We start from the raw sequence: 23943 nt of genomic DNA on the forward strand, positions 1-23943 counted from the left end.
AAACATACATGTTTTCTGTTTTATCATTATAATTTTATAGGTCTATTAGTTCAATATACGCGGTAAAGTTGTTCCAAATGTTTTTATTTCAATTAGAGACTTCTATTCTGTCAACTTAATACTTTTTAATAAAAATATATGATAATGTGATTATAGTCCATTTCGTCTTTAACCGTCGATCGACGTCCAAAACCACCAGACACCTGCTTTTGCTTCAGTTTTCTAAACCTTGATACCAAAGATAAAAAGGAAAGGTTTGTCGAGCTATGTGGGTCACATAACTTTTACGATGGAATAGCAGTAATTTCAACTATTTCTATATCTTTATTTCTCGGTCGTGATCAGACTTGGTTGGTGACGAAAATTTTAATAAATTGTATACCATTAAATTAACATAACATACTTGCAAATTAATTGCTCTTTGATAAGATAAAACATTGTCCTAAAAAGCAAATGACAAAAGTTATTTGAACAATTTAAATTTTCGTTATGCAGCAACTAGCCAATTTTTTGATATGATATTAAAACGTAACCTTTAATATGGGTACGTAGACAATGATGTAGAAGAAAAGGCGTGGAAAATATCAAAAACATAATTGACTTTGAGATCAAAGTATTTAATTTATTTTACAATATTTAGTTATAGCTTATCAGTCTGGCCTTTATTTTTATAAAGTAACAAAGATGTAATTAAACGCGTATGATTAAATAAGATAAGAAGTTAAGTCCGGTTGTTTTGGCAAAAAAATGTGATATCAATGAAGTATGTACAATATTGTTTTCTAATTTCTAATGTTTACGCATCTTCCCGTGACCATGGTCGCTGTAAAGCACTCGAAACGCCGGGCATTTAGAAAACTTAAAATCCGAAAAATTGTTTCATTATAAGTATGTACAATATCAATACCGAAGCATATACAATATTCGACTTTCCACCTGATCTTTTATCAGTCAATGATAATCATATTTCTACAGCAAACTTGGTTTCATAATCGAATCATTTCGTGTATGTAACAGAACTATTTACCGTTAATGAAAGGTATTCTTTTTCTTAAGATGCAGAAGCACCTTGCTCGTATCATATTGGTATGTTACATTTTTAAAACAAGAATCAATGACAGATTCAAAAGTTTATTAGGTACTAGCTGCTGCCCGCGACGTCGTCTGCGTGAACGATATACAGCACTAAAATACCTACAATTATACCTTTTAAAATAACATTCATTTACCCGTTTCTTCTTTACATTTCATATCTACAGAAAAATCTCATTGATGGCGCTGCTTTAAAATTGTCTTGTCTACTTATATTCATTTAATTATGTTTATTGGCTTAGTTACTTATATTGCGTGATTTTTATAGTGTGAAGCTAGCTTATATAGCATGGTTATTAACATAATAACAACAACATTCAAATATGCGTCGTTAGATTACACGTTGTTACAGAATGCGTTGAGGAAATAAAGGTTCACTGCTCGTTCCCGGTAGGTGATAGCATGATAATATATAGCCTATAATGTTGATCCGACTTCTTGATAATATTCGTGCCAAATTTGAAGTAAATCCATGCGGTACTTTTTGAGTTTATCCCGGACATACATACAGACAAACAGACAAAAATTCTAAAAACTATATTTTTGGCTTCGGTATCGATTGTAGATCACACCCCAAGTATTCTTTTAAAATAATATTCAATGTACAGTTTTGACTTTCCTACCATTTTATTATATGTAATAGATATGGTACATAAAAATACTTCGTTATTATACTTTAATAAGCCAATTTTTTTTTAAATTAATCCTGTGTGTGTCTAACTCAAATAGGAAAATACTAAGACAGCTGTCAAATAAAACAAAATAATCAACTACAATTTTTTTATTTTTATTTTTAATTCAAGTAACAAAGTAGAAATACTTATAAAATACGTATAAAACTGTTTTTATTTTCTTTCTTCATCTTTTTGTCTCTTATACAATAACCATATTTAAGTACAAAAATACAAGCCATTTAATGGCAAACTCCAGGCTTAAACTACATTTTATCATCGTACGAACGAACTCCACACATTACGTCTCATCTTAATAATCTAGTGTTTATTGCAATTATAAAAACAAGTTTTGTACAACATATTGCTAAGTCCACTGGACGATTACACTAGATGGCGCTGACCGCCGAAGCAACGCAATGACCGAATTACATCGAGAAAATAAATCAACGATTCTCAATAATTTTCATTGCATATACAGTTTCACTTTTCTGGTAGCTTGATAACTGGCGTCTGTGATCCCCAGTTGTTCTCGCAGTGTTCGATGAGGTCTTTTTCGGAATCTGTTAGGCTGGAAAGATCAATCTCCTGGCTATCACTAAATGGGTCTGCGTAAGGGTAGTGGACGAGGATGCAACTGAAGTCCATAGGTGTCACGCAGAAGCCGAGGATTCTTTTCAATTTAGTCTCAGAATCGACCTGTAAAGAAGGAAAATTTTATTATCACTTATGCCTTTTATAAAATAAGTAGATAAGCAAATCTAGAAGCAATTTTTAAAAAGTAAGAATTTCACTGAATCTATACAAGTGTATGTTAATTTAAGTATTACATTAGATACATTAGGACAAACAGGGCAAGTTTCCTTAAATCAAAGGAATAAATTCGGGTTTATTTTGTAAATTGACTAGTTATTCAGTCTCAAATCATAATTTATCTAATAATAAAGTGACAAGCTGAAAACTTTTATTTTAATTTCCTTTTAAGTTATTTAAGTCGAAAAAAAAAAACATGGTTATAATCTCACCTTTATGACATAGATGTCGTTCTCATCGCAGAAAGCTTGTAATAAAACTTCTTGCATGTGTGTAGCACTGTCGCCAGGTGGCGCCGCTGCAGTTAAACAGAACAGAGCTCCGTTTGTGTTCTTTGATAGGCGCTGTATGGCCGGCAGAAGACCGATTGTCAACCTCTTCTCCACACAAGCCCGCCTCAGGACAGTCCTGATACACTGACCCACAGTGCTGCAAAGAAAACACATCATAAGTATCCAGCTACAATTTTTTGAAATTTTTGAAAACGAGACCACGTTGAAGCAGGTACCTTTTTAAAATATTGTGTAATATTGAAACTGATGATAACAATGTGAAACTTAACAGTTAACTAATTGGCATTAAACTTGTGAAAATTTTAATGTGTTATTTGATTCTTAGAAAATGTTTCTTATTAGCTTTGAAGTGTTTAATTTATTAGCAATTAGCACACTAGTGACTTGATTTTTCTCATCTATATTAGGATTGATTTTTGAATAATTGTGACTGGTTTTATTTAGTTTATTGTAATAAAAAAATGTGAAATAATTGCTAAATTGTAGAGGCAAATCCAATAAATTCCTAGATTTTTGCTTTCATTATGGCTTTCACTCAAATATAAAAAATTATTTTGCTATTTTGCAAGTTTGCTAAACTTTAAAATTAAATTGTGCAACAATTTACAAGATTGAAAATTGAACATACCTTTTAGCGGCCACTCCGCTGAAGGACTCCGTTTTTACAGAAACTACGGATTGCTCGTACATTTTGCTTGTTTTGTTGATACTTTTCAATTCCTCACTAATTTTGGGAAACTGGAAACCGTAGCTCCGAATTGTCACTTGAACTTCACACAATTGGTAAAACCTTTACATTCACTGTTATCAGCACTTAATTTAATCACAGGCCAATCCTCTCGCAATGTGTCACAATAATTTCACAACTTCACAAAGTAAAATAGCGTGGTATCACCGTGGTAGCTTGGAACAGAATGTGGATTCTGTGACGTAGTTTGCCCATTTATACCGCGGTCGACGCACGCGCGAGGTTCTCAATGTGTGCGTGTGGCGCCCGTTTTAGTGTTGAAAGAGATTCCTCGAAATCTACTTGTCGCGTGTCAATGTGTGGTATCTACAAACGTGCATGAAAACACTTGTAGTATTTATAGTGATATAATGGTGTGCGTCAAACTTTTTACTAGTAAGGATCCTTCAGCAGGTCCGTAACGTATTTGGAGAATGTTAATTTTATATCATTGATCTTCTCTTCCCCCCGCAGCCTCTACTAAACTAGGTGCCCAAGGGGTAATTGAAGCTGTCCATTGGCTCGTAACGTAAAGGTTATCAGTGTGTATGTGTGGGTGCGTTTTATCCGTCGACGATAGCGAGCGGTTTTCCCGCGTCTGTTTTGTCAGGGAAAGGAACGCTGGTTTTTTTGTTACGAATGTGGAATATTTAGGCGGATACTGCAATTACATTATTGAACACAATTGATGTGCAACTTGATTTCGTTTCTATTTGTCTACTACTTCTATACAATTGTTGCAACTGCGCTGTTACGATATGTTACATAAGAATAATTATCTATACATGTGATGTTAAGTTTTGTAAACATTGTACAACAGTAAATTAGTGATTAACATTTTTGTATGCACGTGTGCAAAACTAAACAAGGCAAGGGTTTCTGAGGGTTCAATTATAGGTCACTTATTTATCATTTGTTTTTGAAATGATAGTAATAACATTTTATTGTTATGAATTTTCTACACATTTTACTGGGAAGTGTCATTTATTAACATAATGCAACTATCCAAATCAATTACAACTGGCAAATTTGTTTTTTCTTTATTTTATTTTATATTAATATGTATACAATTATAGTCCATATTGTCGAAGATTTTAACAATTTTTAATTTATTATGATTGAGACATTCTTGTTATTCCATATTATTTACATGAAATATTATTATGAATGAGGAAAATACTGACAATAATAATGATTAGGTATTGGTTGTTTTAGTAAGATAATACTTAACTGTAATTATAAAGTACAAAAAATATAAAAACATTGTTTTTTACAAAGGCGAGTAAAAACATATTTTTGCAATTTTTCTTATACAAGAAAGGATATATTTTGTAAATTATTTTAGTACGTATCATTTTGAAAAGCTAGTAAATAAAATAAATTAACTTTATATTTCACAAAGTACACGGAAATTGTTTCTTTTCAATAATATGTTTGCTCAGTGTTATTTTTCTTTTTCGTCCTCATTTTTGCATATATATATATACGGAGTATACCCTTAGTAGTAGCACATATAACTAAATAGTTACTACGTAAGTACTAGGGATTCCCATCACAAATGATTCTAATTTAACTTTTATACCAATTTTAAATGTTTACATTTTGTCATCATTAATAATTTTATGCAATTTGAAATAAATCTTAGAAAACCTATTTTTTAAATTTATTTGTTAGTATTTCCTGTGAAATGATTAATTAAAAAAATCACTAAAAATCTAAATTCGACTTGAGTGTTATTTTTTATCCGTTCCTATTTATAAAAACACTTATACACATTATTATACACTATTTTTTTTAAGAAGTGTTTCTATCTTTATCCAACGTCAATAAGAATATTCTAAATTATTAATTAGGAAGATTAATTTTTTTCTTCTGTTTAGTATAACAATTATTATAAATTTTGTACGGATAGTGTCAATCTTCATGTAACGTTTTTAATCTACTCTATCTTTACTACCACATAGTACGATTAAAATTAATTAACACGATATGCAGAAGCTTCAATAACTACCGTTATCAACAACCCGTGTATGGGTTATCATGAAAGCCATGTGGTTTTATAACAAAGGTTGTCGAGCTGCGGTCAACGTTCGACAACCAAACAACGACAATATAATCAAGTCGTTTGCTACTGATTTAATATTTATAACAAACTGTGCTTATCGAATTTATCGTTTGTATTATAATTAAAACGAATTATATAATTTCGTTATATTATCTTTTAAATTTTTGGATCTTTTAAGATTTTACGTGGATGTCGTAAGAGGCGACTAAGGGATAACAAGGTTCCACAACCACCTTGGAACTTAAGAATCCGACCGATGGCGGGATTACCATCCAACTGCTGGCTTTGAAATACACAGGCCGAAGACGGGCAGCAGCGTCTTCGGTGCGACAAAGCCAGTACTGCGGTCACCAACCCGCCTGCCCAGCGTGGTGACTATGAGCAAAACACATGAGTTCACGTTATTTTTGGAGTAAACTTCTGGAGGCCTGTGTCCAGCAGTGGACTGTATAGGCTGTAAAGATAAGATTTTACGGATATAACACGATTAATAGTAATGTAAGCATTTTATGTTTTTTATTCTATGGTCGAGAAGTGTATCTGGGTCAATAATTAGCTTTTTTAAGTGAATGACGTGAATTTTCCTCGTATTTGGTAGATAAATAAATTCTTAGGATACCTAAACGAATCAGGAAAATATACGCCATGTCCTTGAAGGTTGATAAACTTTGTATTGTTTTTCGTAGAGAAAGTTATTGTTAAGATTATATTTGGTTACAGAAACATTTTATAAAACATAACATTCAAAATCATCATCCTAAAAATATTTGTAGTTATTATAAATGTACAGTTTGATAACAACCCACTGAGTAAAGGTAAAGGTGTAAGTCTACTACTAGATTTTTTTTAACCTTTGGTTTATGACAAGTTGATGTTTGAGTCATACAGCACTGTTTGATTTTATTATCGATAAGCCTTAAAACAATTTTTGAAGATTATCAGAAATTACGTTACAAATGATTCAGACTGAACAACCCTCAATTATACAATAATAATACAATCATACAATTAATAAAAATTAATAATATTGGTGACGAATTATAAAATCCCGTATCAGAAATCCAAAGCCACAAAAATACAAATTATGACGACAGCACAGGTTTTTCTAATTCGGCTGCATGCTTTTATTACTGTTTAATTGTCTTAGTAAACTCATTATGTCGTTACTGTTGTACTCATTTAGTTAATGAAAATAAATACCACTTCAGCCTGTAATATCCCACTACTGGGCATAGACCTCTTTCCCCATGTAGGAGAAGGATCAGAGTTTAATCCACCACGCTGCTCCAATGCGGGTTGGCGGATATATTCCCTACTATGAGTAACGATCGCTATCAGGTGTACATGATAACAACCGGGACCGACGGCTTAACGTGCTCTCCGAGGCAAAATACAAGACAATGAAAATAAATAATTATTATTAATTCCCAGATCCCTGCAAACATTTGTATGGGCAATACAAATATTTAAATACACGTGTTATTTTTTAATGAACCTCGTTGATGTCATTATGTAGATCGGTGGAAACACGTGATTTTATATCGCGTTAACGAGATCAACAGTTTACAGTGAACCGTGAGTTACATGTTAAAGGTTATGAGTTTGCGATGGGCGGTAGTATCGATTGTTTGTGAGAAACAAGGGGTCATGGCATGGCCTTGACTTCTACGATTATGATCGTTTGGAACAGTTGTTTGATATGAGTTTTGAGAATTAGTGTGGGTTTTTGAAATGTGATTTAAATTGAAACGACGATATTGTATGATTGTGTTCTTGTGCTATAGTTTCGAAACTAATGCATATTTAAATATATTCAAACGTTTATGTCTCAATTTGTACACCTACACCGACACAATACCATCTCCTCTGCCTCTAGGTTGCCTGGAAGAGATCGCTTTTCAGCGATAAGGCCGCACTTTGTACCTTATGATACTTTGTTAAAATCAATCTATGTTTTATTTCTGTATTGGTGTACAATAAAGTGTATTGTTATGTTATGTTAGGTAAAAGGTCGTCTTTTTCAATTCTTCCGAGTCAGCATTTCACCCCAACTAAAATGAAGACAAAACAGTAAAATTTGCATGCGCTAAAAGCACTTGGCAAGATTAAACTATTGTGTAATGAACACATTTTATTTAATTTTTGAAGTGTAACTTATTTACGCACACTTGACTTGGGGAATAGGCTGGTGAAGGCGTGAGGAAGCGTTACGAATTGTGATCGGGGGATGCGAACGGAGCAAAAAAGACAGGTGCGAGACCACATTTTCTTTCTCTCTTTCTCTCATAGCCAGTTACGTTTCGTATATCTGAGACACAGTGCAGGCATACTGTGCAGAAGTTTAACTTCAGAAGTGTGGTCTGTTTTTAATAGTCGTTAAGAATAAACAACTAACAATCTACAAATAACACAAATATAAATTACTTCATAATATCGAAAATCGAAGACTAACTTATTTTTTTATAAAAATCGTTAAAAACGAAACAGACCAAGTTTATTATAAAAATCATCAAATTTGCTAAAACTGAATTTATCGTCATAAACATTATCATCATATTATTATTATCATAATAATAATTGATAATAAATATCTACAACATACACACGATCATCAGTTCCTAAAGTAAGCAACTTAATGTGTGTTATAGGTAACAGCTGACTGGTATAGCTACATTTTTTTTTTCGATAAACATACATAAATAATATAAACATATGTAAATAAATATTATATACTACGCCCAGACTCGGGGTGGGAATCGAACCCACAACCCCCGGAGCAGAAAGGGTCACTACAAACTGCGCCAACGGGCTAGTCATAATATCATCATATCATCTTAGATAAAGATATGACCCCTAGTAACACACCTTCATATCTCTACGTTCCGATGTATATGTGACTGACAAGTGATAACAGGCGAAAACAAAATAATGTCGAATCATGAAACATTTACACAAGGTTTCAAAGCGCATGTAATGTTAGACTTGTTTTATCATTGACGATATTATGGAAGCTACTTGTGAAGTTAAAAGTCAGTTTAACGCTTTATTTTGTATAGATATATTATAGTTTGATTAGGTATCTATACAAATATACAAATAAATAAAATTGGAGTGTCTGTTTGTTATATTAAAATAACCGCTTTTTACTAAATTCATATGTATGTACACGGAACATATATCAAAATAATATTTTTTATAATTTTTGTCTGTATGTCTGTTTGTTTCGGCTAATCTCTGAAACGACTGGGCGGATTTTGATGGGACTGGCAGATATATGATGTAATAAGAAGTAACTTAGGCTACTTTAATTTTAGATTTATCTTTATATTATAACTCTGCGAACGGAAAAATAACTATTTTGTAAAATTCTACTATTTAGAGTGACGGCTTGAAAAACCCGATAGTTTCAGCAGTTTTTTATGTTTATCGCGAACAGACAGACAACTGTAACAAACTCATCAATATCCTACTAATAATGAGCCGTCATGAGCATATTATACATATAATTGGAGCTAAATCAACCACATCACTCCACTGCGGTCTGGTGGAAAGATTTAAGTTTCGTATGATACTCAATTAACACTATTTTGATAATATCAATTTGGTTTTTTCCAATTAGCCTATCTCTAAAGAGGTCTTCTCTAAGTTTATAATTATTTTTATAGACTACCAAAAATTTTATAAAAATAAATTATGTGGTGTCATAGGACACCAGGTAGGAACGAAGTTCCTTCGGATAGTATAGAAGCAACTCAATTTGAAAAAAAAATGTTGAATTTTATATATATTTTCTAGTTCTTGATTTTTCTTTAATTTTGTTGATTGGTTTTTAATTAAGTACATAAAAGTATTTAGGAAATTTAGTATTTTAGAAAATAACAAATACCGTAAAATAAAATAAATCAAACAAAATAATAATAATAATAATTCAAACTATTAAGTGAAATAAAAAACATGTCTTTATTTATTTTTGTCGACAGTATAAAATTACATAAATAATTTAAAAAAAGTTTACTAGTAATATTTTAGTTTTACAAACGTCATATTATGCAGTCGTGTGACTGATATTACGTCACTTCCGTTACATATTTTTCTTACGGTTTTAGTATCACATTTTTTTCAGTTCGGTCGCCCAGCCAAATGTCAAGCCTGTCGTAAGGAACTTCGTTCCAAAAAACTTAAAATAATAAAGCTAATCTTTATTACTCTAACATAAAAAATTTCACTATGTGTGGGTACATCACAGACCTTATCCAGAAGCTATTGCTACCCACCACAGGAACACCCCACTACTTGAGAGCAATACTATTTCGCTCTGATCTTCTGTAAAGAGGAACTTTCTCAGTCGTAATTCTCCAGCTGTTTCCAGAGCTCCTGCTGCACCCTACCTCTAACATCATAGCCTCAATGGTATCTCGAGTAAAACCGAAAAGGTCATCATGTATATTAGTCACACATCTCGTGACTAATCTCAGTATCGATCGAACAGCGCAGCCTCAAGGCCGCCAGTCGACCTTCACCGCGTAATCGGTTCAAAGAACTCTATAAAGTTTACCTTTACACTTTGTTTTACTAGAAAACGCAGCATTTTCTATGTAAACCTGTTTTATGGAATTTATGAAGAATTACATAAAATATTTTCGTGGCTTACCCGCGTGGCTTCACTTGACCTTGACACTTGAAATTGACATTATAGTACATAGTCCCGTAACTTAAACAAAATAAAGGGATCAACCTCGGAATGAGAGTAAGGTAAGCTTGTTTACGCCTTCATTTTAGTATTCTCTGAAGTTGTCTCAAAATTGTCATTAAATCTCGTGTATGAGACGTAGTTATTCAAGGTCAAAGGTCACAAAAATCAGCTCTTTGTGATTTTCTCGGTTTCTATAGCTCCAATGATGTTAACAAACATCATTCTGACATTACATTTAACATTTATAATACAAATTCTAAAGCATAAAATTTGCGTCAAATTTTCTTTAATTTTTTTTTCTTATACGAACTATTTTTGAGGTTATGGCGAAGAGCCCGCAGCGCTCAGCCAAAGGTCCTCAGAGTGATAGTGTAATGTCTACTGTGAATCTCTGAATAATACCTTATATAAAGTTGTGGAATTAATGAATTATTACTAAAAATTATTTGTGTTATTTATTTGTTAATACATTATAATTAATTACATATATCTCATATATATATATGAATAGGTACTTACCAAGGTATATTGTGTAATTAAAAACTCAATAGGTAAAACTTGTTGTACTTTCTTCGCTACTTTATTTTTCACTGATCAATTATTTACTTGTTAATTGTCTCAGTATTTCACGGTATTATATCTATACTAATATTATAAAGAGGAAAGATTTGATTGTTTGTTTGCATTGAATAGACTCCGAAACTACTGAACCGATTTAAAAAATTCTTTCACTGTTGGGGAGCTACACTTTTCGCGGGTAACAAATGCTAAATTATATTTTAAAAAATTTGGAAGAAAAAATACATTCAATTTTTAGTTAAATACCCGTGCGAAGCCGGGACAGGATGCTAGTGCTATATAAAAAGCAAAAATAAATTTAATTAATTAACTTTCTTAACATATTTCATCGAAAACAATAACCATCATGATTATAACATAATGTAATCAACTCAATCAAACATCAAAACATGACATTTAATGAAACGTGTACGAACCATCGCGTGCTGGACTAGTTCAAACAGGCATTACTAGCGGGATTGATAACAATCGCTTGTTGCCAAGTATGATTCATAAATAAACAAATCTTAACCCACTTACTGAAGTTATCGACAAGACAATTTTTTTGACAATTTTTCATAGCTTTATATTTCTGATTACTCGCGTTGGCGTAGTGGTCACAGCACTGGTTGGCGTTTGCGGGTTCGAACCCCGTACACACAAACATTTGTATCAACCATACAGATGTTAGCCGTGGTCTAATTGTTTGTGCAGTCATTGTGTGTACTAGTTGTTATCATGGACACCATATAGCGATCGTTACTCATAGTAGGGAATATATCTGCCAACCCGCATTGGAGCAGCGTGGTGGATTAAAGCCTGCTCCTTCTCCTACATGGGGAAAGGGGCCTATGCCCATCCGTGGGATATTACAGTGTGTACATGTGGATACAAGTGAGACGCATTACTTTAAACCACATATACTTTGTATTATGCAATTGCTATATACAAAATATTAGTCAAATCAAGGCAGTAATTTAAGTTCAGAGCCTATATTATGCCAAACTCTAGATTGTATCCATCCTGTAAAGGTTTAACTACACGTTTTTCTGTTTCGAAAGTAAGAAAATTAATGATTGTGTGATAGATAACAGCTGATTCATATATTAATTTTAATAATTGTTTATAGATTTGCATAATAGTATTTAAACCCCGCTTCGAAGCGGGAATTGAACCCACAACTTTGGAACGGAAGGCAGGATCACTGCTTACTGGGTCAATATGAAATTCATAGCCTAGTCTGATAACTCGTAAACGAAAAAAACCCACTTCACTTACATACAAAAATTTACAAAGGCACCACTACGATTTTCGAAGATTCCCCTCGATTTCTTTGGAATACCATCGTCAGATCCTGGTTTCCTTATCACGGTTCCTCGGGATATCTCCTTTCCAACAAAAAAAGAATCATCAAAATCGGTTCATAAACGACGAAGTTATCCGCAAAGACACATAAAAAATTTTTTTTCGCCTCTAGAGCTCATTGGAAGCAGACGTGTGTTAAGAATATTACCATTTTAAATTTTACAGTAGTAAGCTAAAATCATCTTTATTGTGCAGTGTTTAAGTTAAATTAACATTGTAGTTGCTTAATGACTCAAGACCTTTGTGTTTCTAACGCGTAACTACGCCGGCGCGCGCGCAGCACCGCTCACCCCCGCGGGGAAAGAGAGCGCCCGATATTTTTTCGCCTCTTCGCACGCATTTCGTTACAACAACATGAGTGTACAAAGAACGCCGCCTAGGGCTACATTAGCAAGTGCCAGCGAGAGCGGTAGCGGGTCTGCCCCAAAGGTCATTGGGCACTTAGTATGAAAAATCTACCCACGACCTACAGAAACAAAATTGGTGTGTATGTTTAGATAAATATCCCTAGTTTACGAAAATATATGTCGCATCATTGTAGAGTATGGGAATCAGCCCAAAAATTAAAAAATAAAGTCTTAAGTTACGATTATATCCTCTAGTGATAAGACATTGTTCGACTATTTATTTGCATTGATTGGGTGTCATGATTACACGCTGGAACACCTGAACTCGTCGTGTTCGTCTGCTGGCTCTAATAATACAAGTCTGTTGGACACCTAAATGATAAAAACTTATTCTCCTTCACTAATACAATGGGAATAATCTGATGTATTTTTAAAGGAAACAAATATATAGAATTATATCATTTTTATTCAACATGATCAATGTCAACAGGAACGATAGTGTCGTCCAAGAACCTTGCTGGCGTATCTATTTGTTCTTGGTGTCTGGCCCATGACAAAAAATACACCATGCTGGCTATATGTGCGCAGCATCCGATAGTTCGGCGGCCGTGGATACAAGAACAGTAATAATCTTCTATACTCTCTCTGCCCTCTGTTGTGGGGTTTACCAATATGTAGGTGTAATATTTTTTACTCCTGATGTGTCGGGACTGAATTCTACCGCGTATCAATGTTCTGTTATTTACCGATTCTTGGTGCCGGTAGAGTTCGACGATATATAGGCCATTTGGTCGTAACTGCTCATGGACATATGATCTGGCGATCCTGAGGTGATAGCTGCCCAGCGTAAATAGTGTCAAATCATCGTACGACAATTGTGGGAAATCGAACGCTGCATCACTGGCATCAATTGGAGTGAAAGCTACCCTTTGCATATTTAAATTGTGCTCACGCACATATTCCGCCAGCTCGTTCCTTCTATTAATATTTTCATTAATTATATTAATGAATTGCTCGGCGAAAATGCTATCCTCGTATGGTCGCCGAGTAGCATTGATGAGCGCTGCAGTAATTCGGAAATCCACCATCATGTTAGGCAAAGAAACATTGAAATAGGTGTGTCGAAAAATCTTAAAATCTTTTTTGAAACGACTGTTCATTGTCTCGACAACCCACCGGGTCATTGTTATGAGTCTAGACTTGTTTGCTTCTTCGGTTGTGAGTTGCTCTCCTCTGGATCTGGATGGTGGCATCTGAGGATTGTAACCAAATTCTTGTATAGAGGAGATTGAGTCCCGAAAGCCGCGGTCTAGTATGAAGACATCGTTAGGCCGTAAAAACCAATGCCAAGGCGAGTCTTCATGTTCCATTATGGTACGCATAATTGTTGCATCCGATGTTGTTGCTGCGTAAGGTCCTAACACATCTAAGATATAGCCATCTGTGCAAACTATCAGGAACGGTTTTACCAGGTTCCTGAATTTATGTAAGCTGTATGTAATTCTTTGAAACAAAAAATTGGAACTCTTTTGCACATATAGGTATGTGCCGTCAAGCACCAAAATGACTGTATTCTGGTCGCCTCCGAAAATATGAGATGGTATACAAAGATTTCGAGCAACCGCCTCTTCTCTAGTTATGTGATCTAAGCCTAGAAAATGCGGGACGAAATCTTGAGTTAAGCATTCTCTTGCTAATCTTATTTTTCTTTCTAACGTTCTTCTGGACATTTGGAATTTCGTAGCTAACCTTTCATCCGGTTCACCAGTCCTAATTTTTGTGAGGTATATACCTAAAGTCGCAGCAGGCCTATCAGTTCTGTTATGAAGAGATGGTGTTAGCTGAAGAATAGTGTTAAATTGATTTTTTGTTATTCCTGTCCAAAAATGTAGCTCATTATCATCAATTGAATTTATGTTTTCAAAATCAAGTTGGTTTCTCCGTTCCAAGCCCCATTTGTATAAATTCATCATATCAAGTACATGAGTGCCATTAAATTGATGCATTTGCCCCTGAGTAGTTAGTTCTTCCCAATCATTTCTTTGCAAATGTGAATGGCAAACACGAGCAAGAGGTGGTATATAAAAATTCATGGTATGCAATACATAGAATTTAACATACAATGGCAATATATGCGTAGGAATGTTTCTGCAGGTTTGAAATAGGCAACGTCTTGCTGTATTTGAAGCACGGGAATATCCCTGTACAGAAATGAAACCGGTGTTATCTTGTTGACCCTCATTTGGTTCCTCACCAGCATCTTCTGCTTGTTGACGTTGTTCGCCTTGAACTCGTTGAGGTGGCTCATTTTGCCTATGCTGACTTCTCAGAGTGGAATCCAATCTCACCCAGCAGGCATGGCATATAGACCGCGAACCATCAAAAGGAATCTGAAAAAAGAAAAAACGTGTAGGAATGTTATATTTTATTTTATTAGGTACCTAATAATTGACACTATGCTGAATATAATGCTGAACTTATACATTATACACAACATATAACATTTAATAAATCAATATCCTTAGGCATACACAGCGCCATGTAGTTTAAACTGTAGGTATAGATCACATACTTAAATATAATTATATATGTGTGTACGACATACGACACGTAAGGCAAGTAATCAAATAAATCGGACAAGGTACACTCTTACCTCACGTGGTGTTATTTCCTGTAATAATAACTCGACGTGATCTCGGAACTTTCCGAGAAAGTGCACTGTGAGAATATGTTTCCTTCGCCGCAACACAGAGCGGCTACACAAAACACAACTATTTTGTCTTTCCATATCAACGAAACCCAATCAAAATGCAAACTTAAAATCCAATAACACAGCAATTAATCGTTAAATATAGTTAAAACTCAAGAAACGCACAGATCGCAACGACACAAGACGAGGGACTGCGACTGCTCAGGTAGCGCGGGAATCGAGCACATGCGAAACCGGTTCTAACTTGTCTAACGTGCGAGTGAAACGGCTAATGCGGCTTGTATTAGCCGTTTCACTCGCACGTTATTCATTGCGCACCTTAAGTTTATGACGCAAACGTTTGTGTTATTTTTATTGATAACAATACTTAATTGATAGGTGCCTAACATTTTTAAACACATATCGTCGTTTTTAGACTTCTCCAGCGTTTAAAAAAAAAAAACCACACAGAATTAAATTTCGGCTAGCACTCATTAATTTACCAACAATTTGATATCTGTAGGAAATTTTTCGAAAACCGGGTCAGATTATGCCCAATGACCTTTATCCACTCTAAGCGACGGCGAGGACTTATACACTAACATTAATACAAGAAAGCGAAAACAGCGTACGGAGGAAAGTGATTATAAAAAAGATTTCATGGACTTCCGCATGGAAATGATGAACTTCCTTAACAACTTCAGCAAAACTCAAACTGAAAACCTGAACCAAATCAAAGAACAAATAGCGGATATTAAAAACGAAATAAAGACGGTAAAAATATCCACAGAAAATTTTTCTAAGCAACTCGAACGTGCGAATACAGACATCGAAAATATAAAAACCAAAACAACCGCTACGGAGGTTAAAATAAAACATATAGAAACTGAAATAACCCAGATTAAAACTCAACAAAGTGCAAAATGTTCGACATTGAAATCGCTCGTCGAGTGTCACGAAGACCTCATCCTGGAACTCAAGGACCGCTGTGATCGCGAGAAAAATATTGTGATTGTGGGTATATCGGAAATAAACGACAAAAATTTTAAATCGAGACAACACCATGATAATCAGGAAGTCTTGAAGGTTATTGCAATGATTTCTGAAGACTGCCCTAAGCCTATTAAATGTATGAGACTAGGAAAATATGTGCAAAATCAGAACCGGCCCCTAAAAGTTCATTTCGAAAATTCTAAGACCGCAAAATATTTGTTAAAAAATAGAACAAAACTACCTGAAAACATAAAACTTTTTTTTGATCAAACTCCAAAACAAAAACAATATCTAGAAACTTTGAAGGAAGAGTTACACAAGCGTACACAGGATGGTGAAAAAAATCTCTCTATTAAATATGTGAAAGGGACACCTAAAATAGTTGTCGTAAATCAAAAAAACCAGTAAGTTCCCCATTACAAAATGCCAAACCGACGGATAGTACTAGCAGATTATGTCATCAGGTGGTAAACAAGTACGAGGACATCCCATTGCATCCGTCTTCACTTAGATTTTTTTACGCGAACCTACGCAGCATTCGCAAAGCTGGGAAATTTGACGAAATAAAATGCATTCTAAAGGCCATAGAAATGACTACTCATCTGCTGATTTTTACTGAGACGTGGATTAACTCAGAGACCGATGCGAAGTTATATCAACTACCGAACTATAATCATATCTACAACTATAGACAAAACTGTAAAGGCGGAGGCGTTTCTATTTACGTGCACGATAGTATTAAATATGATATCACAGAAGAAATATGCGAAAATAACAATCACTATTTATGGCTATATATACACAAATTATCGTTAAATATTGGAGCGATTTATAAACCTGGAGACACAAATATAAATAATTTTCTGGAAATATATTCATCCCAATTGGAGCGACGAAGAAGATCAGTAGTTTTTGGAGACTTCAATATAGACTTACTTAGTACAAACAGTAACGTATCAAAATACCAGCACGAAATTCAAGAAACCGGCTATAGAATAGTAAATAAAATTGACAAGGCATACAGCACACGAGATACGGCCTCAACAAGCACAATACTGGACCATGTTTGTACTAACATAAATAACCATTCTTTCAGCCTCTCGATAATTGATTCAAGTCTTTCTGATCATAAGCAAATCTATCTCCAGTTGGGACGCCTGCCGCCTAAAATTAACAAGAAGAAAGAGTATAGGGCATTGGACTATGAGAGATTGTTCAACAGTACACTAGAAGCAAAATACAACAATGATGACCACGACTTCCACCACCTTGAGACATTTATCTCACAACAGATAGAAAATAACAAAATAGACAAGATTAAAATCCTGAACCCTCTTCAAAATGATTGGATTAATCAAGACATTATAAACTCAATCAACATACGAAATAACTTATGGCAACAAACTAAGTCTGACCCAAAGAACAACGCTGTACGAAAGGAATTCCAGAAAGAACAAAAGAAAACGAAGATACTAATAAACACACATAAAAAGACTTATTACTATAACCTATTCCATAACTGCAGCAATCAGCCAAAAAAAATGTGGGACCTGATTAATAACCTAGGATTAAATAAGCTTAAGGACAGCGCTGCTCCTCCCAAATTAATGTCAAACTCCGGACTTCTTACAGAAGGTAACTCAGTATGTGACTTGTTCAATTCTTTTTTCTCATCTATAGGCACAGACTTAGCAAAAAAAATACCCGACACATATCACACAAATACAGGTAATACACTAATGTATAACAATAACTACACACATGACATAACACTAAACGAGCTGACGCCCTGCACTACAGAGGAAATAATAAAAATTATTGACGACCTCGATAGTAACACTAGCACTGGCCTGGATGGTATCAGTACTAAGGCAATAAAATGTCTAAAAAATATAATTGCTGAGCCACTAACTAACTGTATAAACAATTGTTTACTACATGGTACTTTTCCCGATACGCTTAAGGGGGCTAGGGTCAGTCCTGTTTACAAATCTGGAAGTAGAACTGACCCAAGTAACTACAGACCAGTGTCAGTGCTACCCGTGATGTCCAAAATTTTCGAACGCGTATTATACAATCGCCTAATCAAGTATTTGACACACAAAAAATTCCTAATAGACGAACAATACGGCTTTCGCCCGAAATCAAGTACTCTTACAGCTGCAACGGACTTAATTACAAAAATTAAAACCTACATAGATCAGGGCGGCTATGCTTTAGGAATATTTATCGATTTAAAAAAAGCATTCGACACCGTGAGTCATCAAAAGCTACTACTAAAGCTAGACAACATAGGTATCACAGGCACAGCTCACAAAATGTTCAAATCGTACTTGGAGAATAGACGTCAAGTCGTTAAAATAGGAGATATTTATAGTAGTTCCGTCCAAAATATATATTACGGCTGTCCCCAAGGCTCCATAATAAGTCCGTTGCTATTCTTAATTTACATTAACAATATTAATAAAATAGGGTTAACAGGATACCTACAGCTATATGCCGACGACACTGTTCTCTTTTATTTCGATAAATCAATTCATAACATCATAAAGGACGCTCAACGTGATCTCGATCTACTCAACAAATGGTTAAAATACAACCTTCTAACAATTAACACGTCAAAAACCTCTTTCATGATTTTTACTACTAAAAATAAACATATACCAGACTTCTTGCCTCTTGAAATAAATGACGAAATAATAAAACGGTCAACTAACGAAAAATATCTGGGGTTAAGGGTAGACGAAAAACTAACTTGGAAATTACACATCGAATATCTCAGAAACAAACTAACATCATTATTGGGAGCATTACGGAAAGTAACAAACTGTATTCCAAGCAAAGTGCGCACTATTATTTATAACTCGCTAGTCAAATCACATTTAGAATATTTAATTGAGGTATGGGGTTCAGCAGCGGTAACTAATTTAAATTCACTTCAAAGAGTCCAAAATAAAATAATTAAAATTCTATTCCATTATCACCACCTAACTCCTACAAAAACCTTATACGAAAAAACCAAATTATTAAATATTAGACAGCTATATATTTATTATACTTGTATTCTTATCAAAAACATTACAACTAACTCGATTCAAACTAATATACAACTAAAGAAAAAAACAATGTCACATAATTTGAGAAATAAGAACAAATTTGAGCTTATCAGCGTACGCACTAATTACGGTAAAAAAACCATATTGTTCGAAGGAGCACAGCTGTTCAATAGATTGCCGGCCGATATTAAAGAATGCGATAACGTGAATACATTTAAAAACAAGCTTAAGAAATATGTATGTACACACTGTAACTTCTAATACTCTAGAGGTAACTTTACTTTATTGTGTTATTATTTTTAACTTTGTATCTCATTATAAGTGGACTGTGAGTTCTTATGAGAAATAAATTTCTTTAAACCGAAAAACATATAGGTATAATAAGATCGAATTGCGTAACCTCCGCCTTATTGAAGTCATTTAAAAATAAAATTAAGTAGGTAATCGATCCATTAATAAATCTAGTACAATGTTTTTATTTTTTGATAAAAAATCAATTCGATTTATGATAAAAATATTTTTAAAAAAAGTGATAAATAAGTGGGTTGACATTTATTTCAGTATGAATCATACTTGGCAACAAGCGACTGCTATCAATTCTGTTAGTAATGCCTGTTTGAACTAGTCCAACACGCGATGGTTCGTACACGTTTCATTAATTAAATAACTCCTCGCCTTATTGCCTCCACAAGAGGACTGGTGCATTTTTTGCTCAGAGAATCGGCATAGCGATTCAACGGGGAAATGCTGCCAGCATTCTTGGCACCGTTCCATGCGGACATCATTTTTACTATCTTTAAATATTTCGTTCTTAAATTGTGAATTGTAAATATGTATAAATGCACTCACGATCTGTTCTGATACCTTATGTGTATTCATTTATTTCAGAACAATAGTTTACTTTGTATTTATAAAATACAAAAGACAACATTGAACCCCGCAGGGGCACGAAAAATTTAGGTAGAGAGGAAGCGTTATAGTAGGTGCAATCATTATTTATCATTAAAATATTGGTTGGTTGGGTAATTAGTATATTTTATTATATTATATATTTACTAGCTGACTCGGCCAACGTTGTCTTGCCGCTAAACGCTATTTAAAAATAGGGGTTGGTGGTAGAAGAGTGAAAATTTAGGGTTGTATGTATTTTTTAACGCCTAATCATAATAAAATAAAAAATAAATAATTTATTTAAACATGAAAAAGATTTTTTTTGGGGTGGACTACCCTTAACATTTAGGGGGATGAAAAATAGATGTTGTTCGATTCTCAGATCTACCCAATGTGCACACAAAATTTCATGAGAATCGGTCAAGCCGTTTCGGATGAGCTTAACTACAAACACCGCGACACGAGAATTTTAAATATTAGATTATAAATTTATTATATATTAAGTATTTCTTCATGAAGAAAGAATTTTGTGTAAATGTGTTTTTATTTTTGAACAAATTCGCATATTTCTAGAATGTAAAGGCAAGTTAAGTATTTTATACTTCTTGGAAATAAGTTCGGCAGTTATCGGTTTGGGTTATATTAGTAATTATTCTAATTAATTTCTTTGGAAGGTAAATAGAGATACCTAACAAATATACAAAAAAAAAACAAAAATCAGTCCAGGCGTTTTGAATGAATGCAAACCACACATCAAGTACCCAGTTAATACGTAATAAGTAAACACTGTTTCAAAACTTTGTACGTAAAATAACGACAATAATAAAAAAAAATAGCTTCGTCATGATTACGACGAGTAAAATATTATCACTATCGTAACGATAACGATTTAATGTATAATATGTAATTTTATTGCTTTATGTGTTTAAGCAAATTGTTTCAATTGCATTTTACGACAGTATTAATTTAAAAAATAGGTAGGTATATATTCTTATTATTCCTAACAATAGAAAAGATATTCTATTAAAATACGGAATTATTAAACATAAATTAGTTTATATATTTATTTATTTATTTATTTATTAGGGATGGTACACAGTACAGAAAAATTTAGAAAAAAGAATTTAATGAAATATAAAGGCTAATTACGACTTCCATCCATTTGTTGACTTAATAATTTAAAGGATAATTACAAATGGTAATTAATGGTATCGGTAAAAAAGTCAAAAGCAATAGATACTATTATTAAATTATATAAGTATTACTATTCTGTTGTTCATTGTAAATAGCTCTAAAATAATATTACGCTCCAGCCTGTAATATCCCACTACTGGACATAGGCCTCTTTCCCCATGTAGGAGAAGGATCAGAGCTTAATTCACCACGCTGCTCCAATGCGGCTTGGCGGGAAAATCTTCGAGCAATGCGTCATGCATTTGTTAACATACAGAGCCGAGTTAAAAGTAAAAAAATAATAATAATTAAAAGTCTAATGGAATTCAAACATTTGTCAAGATTATAATTATAATGTTAGAATTCTCCGAACTCTTGAGAAATAGAATTTGTATAATTAATGTTAGAACCATTCGGTTTTTACAAGACTCAACCCATTTATAAATATTCCGTTTTAATTCTACATTATGGACATTAATTTCTGAGTCGAACACTAATATAAATAATTGTGTTTGCCCGCAAAAAACCGACTTCAATTACATCGATAAGTAATACAACGTAAGTAGGCGAAAAAAATTAACAAACGTACTAGTCGTCACTACGATTTTCGAGGGTTCCCCTCGATTTCTGTGGGATTCCATCATCAGATCCTGAGTTCCTTATAATGGTACTACTCTTGGGATATCTCTTTTCCAACAAAAAAAGAATTATCAGAATCGGTTCATAAACGACTAAGTTATCCCCGAACATACATTAAAATATACATATATATATACGGTCGAATTGAGTAACCTCCACCTTTTTTAAAGCCGGTTAAATACCGTTCCCATACTCAGGGATATAAATAGAATCTGTCTCATTACTCTCTGGTCATGTCTGCATTAGTCGGGACTTTTTTACATTACATATTAATATACATAGTACAGATGTGCTGTGTCCGTGTGGTGGCGTTGGTGTACTCCCCCGAACGTCCCCGAAGGATTTTTTATCAACTGCGGAAGTCAAGTTGGTAATTTTTTAACATGGCAAATAAAAAAAATCGACAACGATAGGATTCAGTATGTAACTTCCAATTGCTGGGCATACGCCTCTCTCTCCATGTAGAAGAAGGATTTGAGCCTAATCCACCACGTTGACGCCATGAGTAACGGTCGCCATCAGGTATTTATGATAACAACCGGAACCGACGGCTTAACGTGCTCTCTGATACACGGATATATGATGGATCAAATATTTCTTTTTGGTTATGATGTCTCTCCTTGTGGGTCAAAAAATAATCAATTATTATCAAATACAATTAGGTACCTATAATTTAAGCAGCAGTGAAAATAGTCGCATTACATACAGTACAATCTTACAATTGCAAAAATAGTGTAGTATAAAGGTACATATTGCATAGGGCGGTATTCCAAACTGAAGCGGCATAAGTACTTAACATAACAGTCGATTAGAGTTTCTTGAACCCAGCGCACACCTAAAAATTGTTTTGTATGAAAAAGTTCCTTTGACTGCGATATCAACGACCCTTGACAAACATCTTCCACGCTTACAAACGAACTTTACACAGTATAATTTTAAACGTAAACAGACTCATAATTCCTTTCGTTTTCAGGATTAATTCTGTCAAAGTTAGGTACGTACCGTAATATTATTATTTATTAAATGATAATGACCTCTAAATGTTATCAACTATAAAATAACTCACGTCTGTTGTTGTAGGACATAAACAGAGGGGAAACGGCTCTTTGACTTAATCGTTGTAAGTTTTCTTCTAGGCGGGTAGAGGTCACCCACAAGGTTACAAACTCATATTTAGAATATCAGAAAAAAATAATCAAAAAATTATCGAAAAGCTAAAATGATTTTTGCTTAAGTTTTTTCTTGTACGCGTAGTGATGATTTTTTTTAAATTATAATAAATACAAAGGGACTGGCGTGCCTGTTGTACTTGCCGATGAATACTTTAGGGTTTAGGCCTTTTTTTTTCGTTTGCGAGTAAACACAACTATGGGAGTATAAAACAATTAAGATATTACTACAATTGTTTAAAGAAAGCAGTTTTTATTATTATATTAGTGACCCGCCCCGGTTTCGCACGGTTGCAAAAACTATCAGTGTTCCTTTACTATATTATGCATGTATTATACATATAACCTTCTTCCGGAATCACTCTATTTCCTAAAGAAACTCGCATCAAAATCCGTAGCGTTGTTTGAAAGATCTAAGCATACAGACAGCTGGAAGCGACTTTGTTTTATACTATGTAATGATAATGTATATATAATGATATTTAAAGACTCATTAGTCTGAATCTAACATTACAAAGGAATTCAGTATTTAATTTACGTATGTACATAGTGCTTAGATAAGATTTTAAATCAAAAACATTTGTCTGTGCACCGAAACTTTCCGAACATTTTTTACGTCTCCCTTTCTTAAAGTAACAAACAGTAAGATGTGGTTAAAGTCCGATAACCGACTTCTAAAATTAAAGGTTCGCAATTCAATAGTTTTAAT

At 33.7% G+C, this 23943-nt stretch overlaps 3 protein-coding genes across 3 annotated transcripts in view; 1 reads left to right on the top strand and 2 right to left on the bottom strand.

Annotated features, from left to right (window-relative positions):
• Nucleotides 1–1920: 1920 nt before the first annotated feature.
• On the bottom strand, nucleotides 1921–3781 carry LOC123664769 (growth arrest and DNA damage-inducible protein GADD45 alpha). The gene is made up of 3 exons (XM_045599249.1): nucleotides 3498–3781; nucleotides 2789–3005; nucleotides 1921–2462 (listed from the first exon to the last, which is right to left on the bottom strand). The coding sequence occupies exons 1-3, from the start codon at nucleotides 3557–3559 to the stop codon at nucleotides 2247–2249; spliced, it is 495 nt and encodes a 164-aa protein (XP_045455205.1). The 5' UTR covers nucleotides 3560–3781; the 3' UTR covers nucleotides 1921–2246.
• LOC123664768 (electron transfer flavoprotein beta subunit lysine methyltransferase-like) overlaps nucleotides 2871–23943 on the top strand; it is a 74544-nt gene continuing 53471 nt past the window's right edge. The window contains exon 1 of the mRNA XM_045599248.1: nucleotides 2871–3080. The gene's annotated coding sequence lies outside the window, so the exon portion shown is untranslated. The remainder of the gene's footprint in view (nucleotides 3081–23943) is intronic.
• On the bottom strand, nucleotides 13073–15593 carry LOC123664771. The gene is made up of 2 exons (XM_045599250.1): nucleotides 15278–15593; nucleotides 13073–15014 (listed from the first exon to the last, which is right to left on the bottom strand). The coding sequence occupies exons 1-2, from the start codon at nucleotides 15410–15412 to the stop codon at nucleotides 13089–13091; spliced, it is 2061 nt and encodes a 686-aa protein (XP_045455206.1). The 5' UTR covers nucleotides 15413–15593; the 3' UTR covers nucleotides 13073–13088.

This window comes from Melitaea cinxia, chromosome 22 (genome assembly GCF_905220565.1).
Source record: "Melitaea cinxia chromosome 22, ilMelCinx1.1, whole genome shotgun sequence".
Lineage (NCBI taxonomy): Eukaryota > Metazoa > Arthropoda > Insecta > Lepidoptera > Nymphalidae > Melitaea > Melitaea cinxia.

Coding starts and splice junctions, on each gene's coding strand:
- LOC123664769 (XM_045599249.1), bottom strand. CDS start 3,559: ATGTACGAGCAATCCGTAGTTTCTGTAAAAACGGAGTCCTTCAGCGGA. Junction 3,006..3,497: donor AGCGGAGTGGCCGCTAAAAG/GTATGTTCAATT, acceptor TTTTCTTTGCAG/CACTGTGGGTCAGTGTATCA. Junction 2,463..2,788: donor ACGACATCTATGTCATAAAG/GTGAGATTATAA, acceptor CCTTCTTTACAG/GTCGATTCTGAGACTAAATT.
- LOC123664771 (XM_045599250.1), bottom strand. CDS start 15,412: ATGGAAAGACAAAATAGTTGTGTTTTGTGTAGCCGCTCTGTGTTGCGG. Junction 15,015..15,277: donor AGGAAATAACACCACGTGAG/GTAAGAGTGTAC, acceptor TTCTTTTTTCAG/ATTCCTTTTGATGGTTCGCG.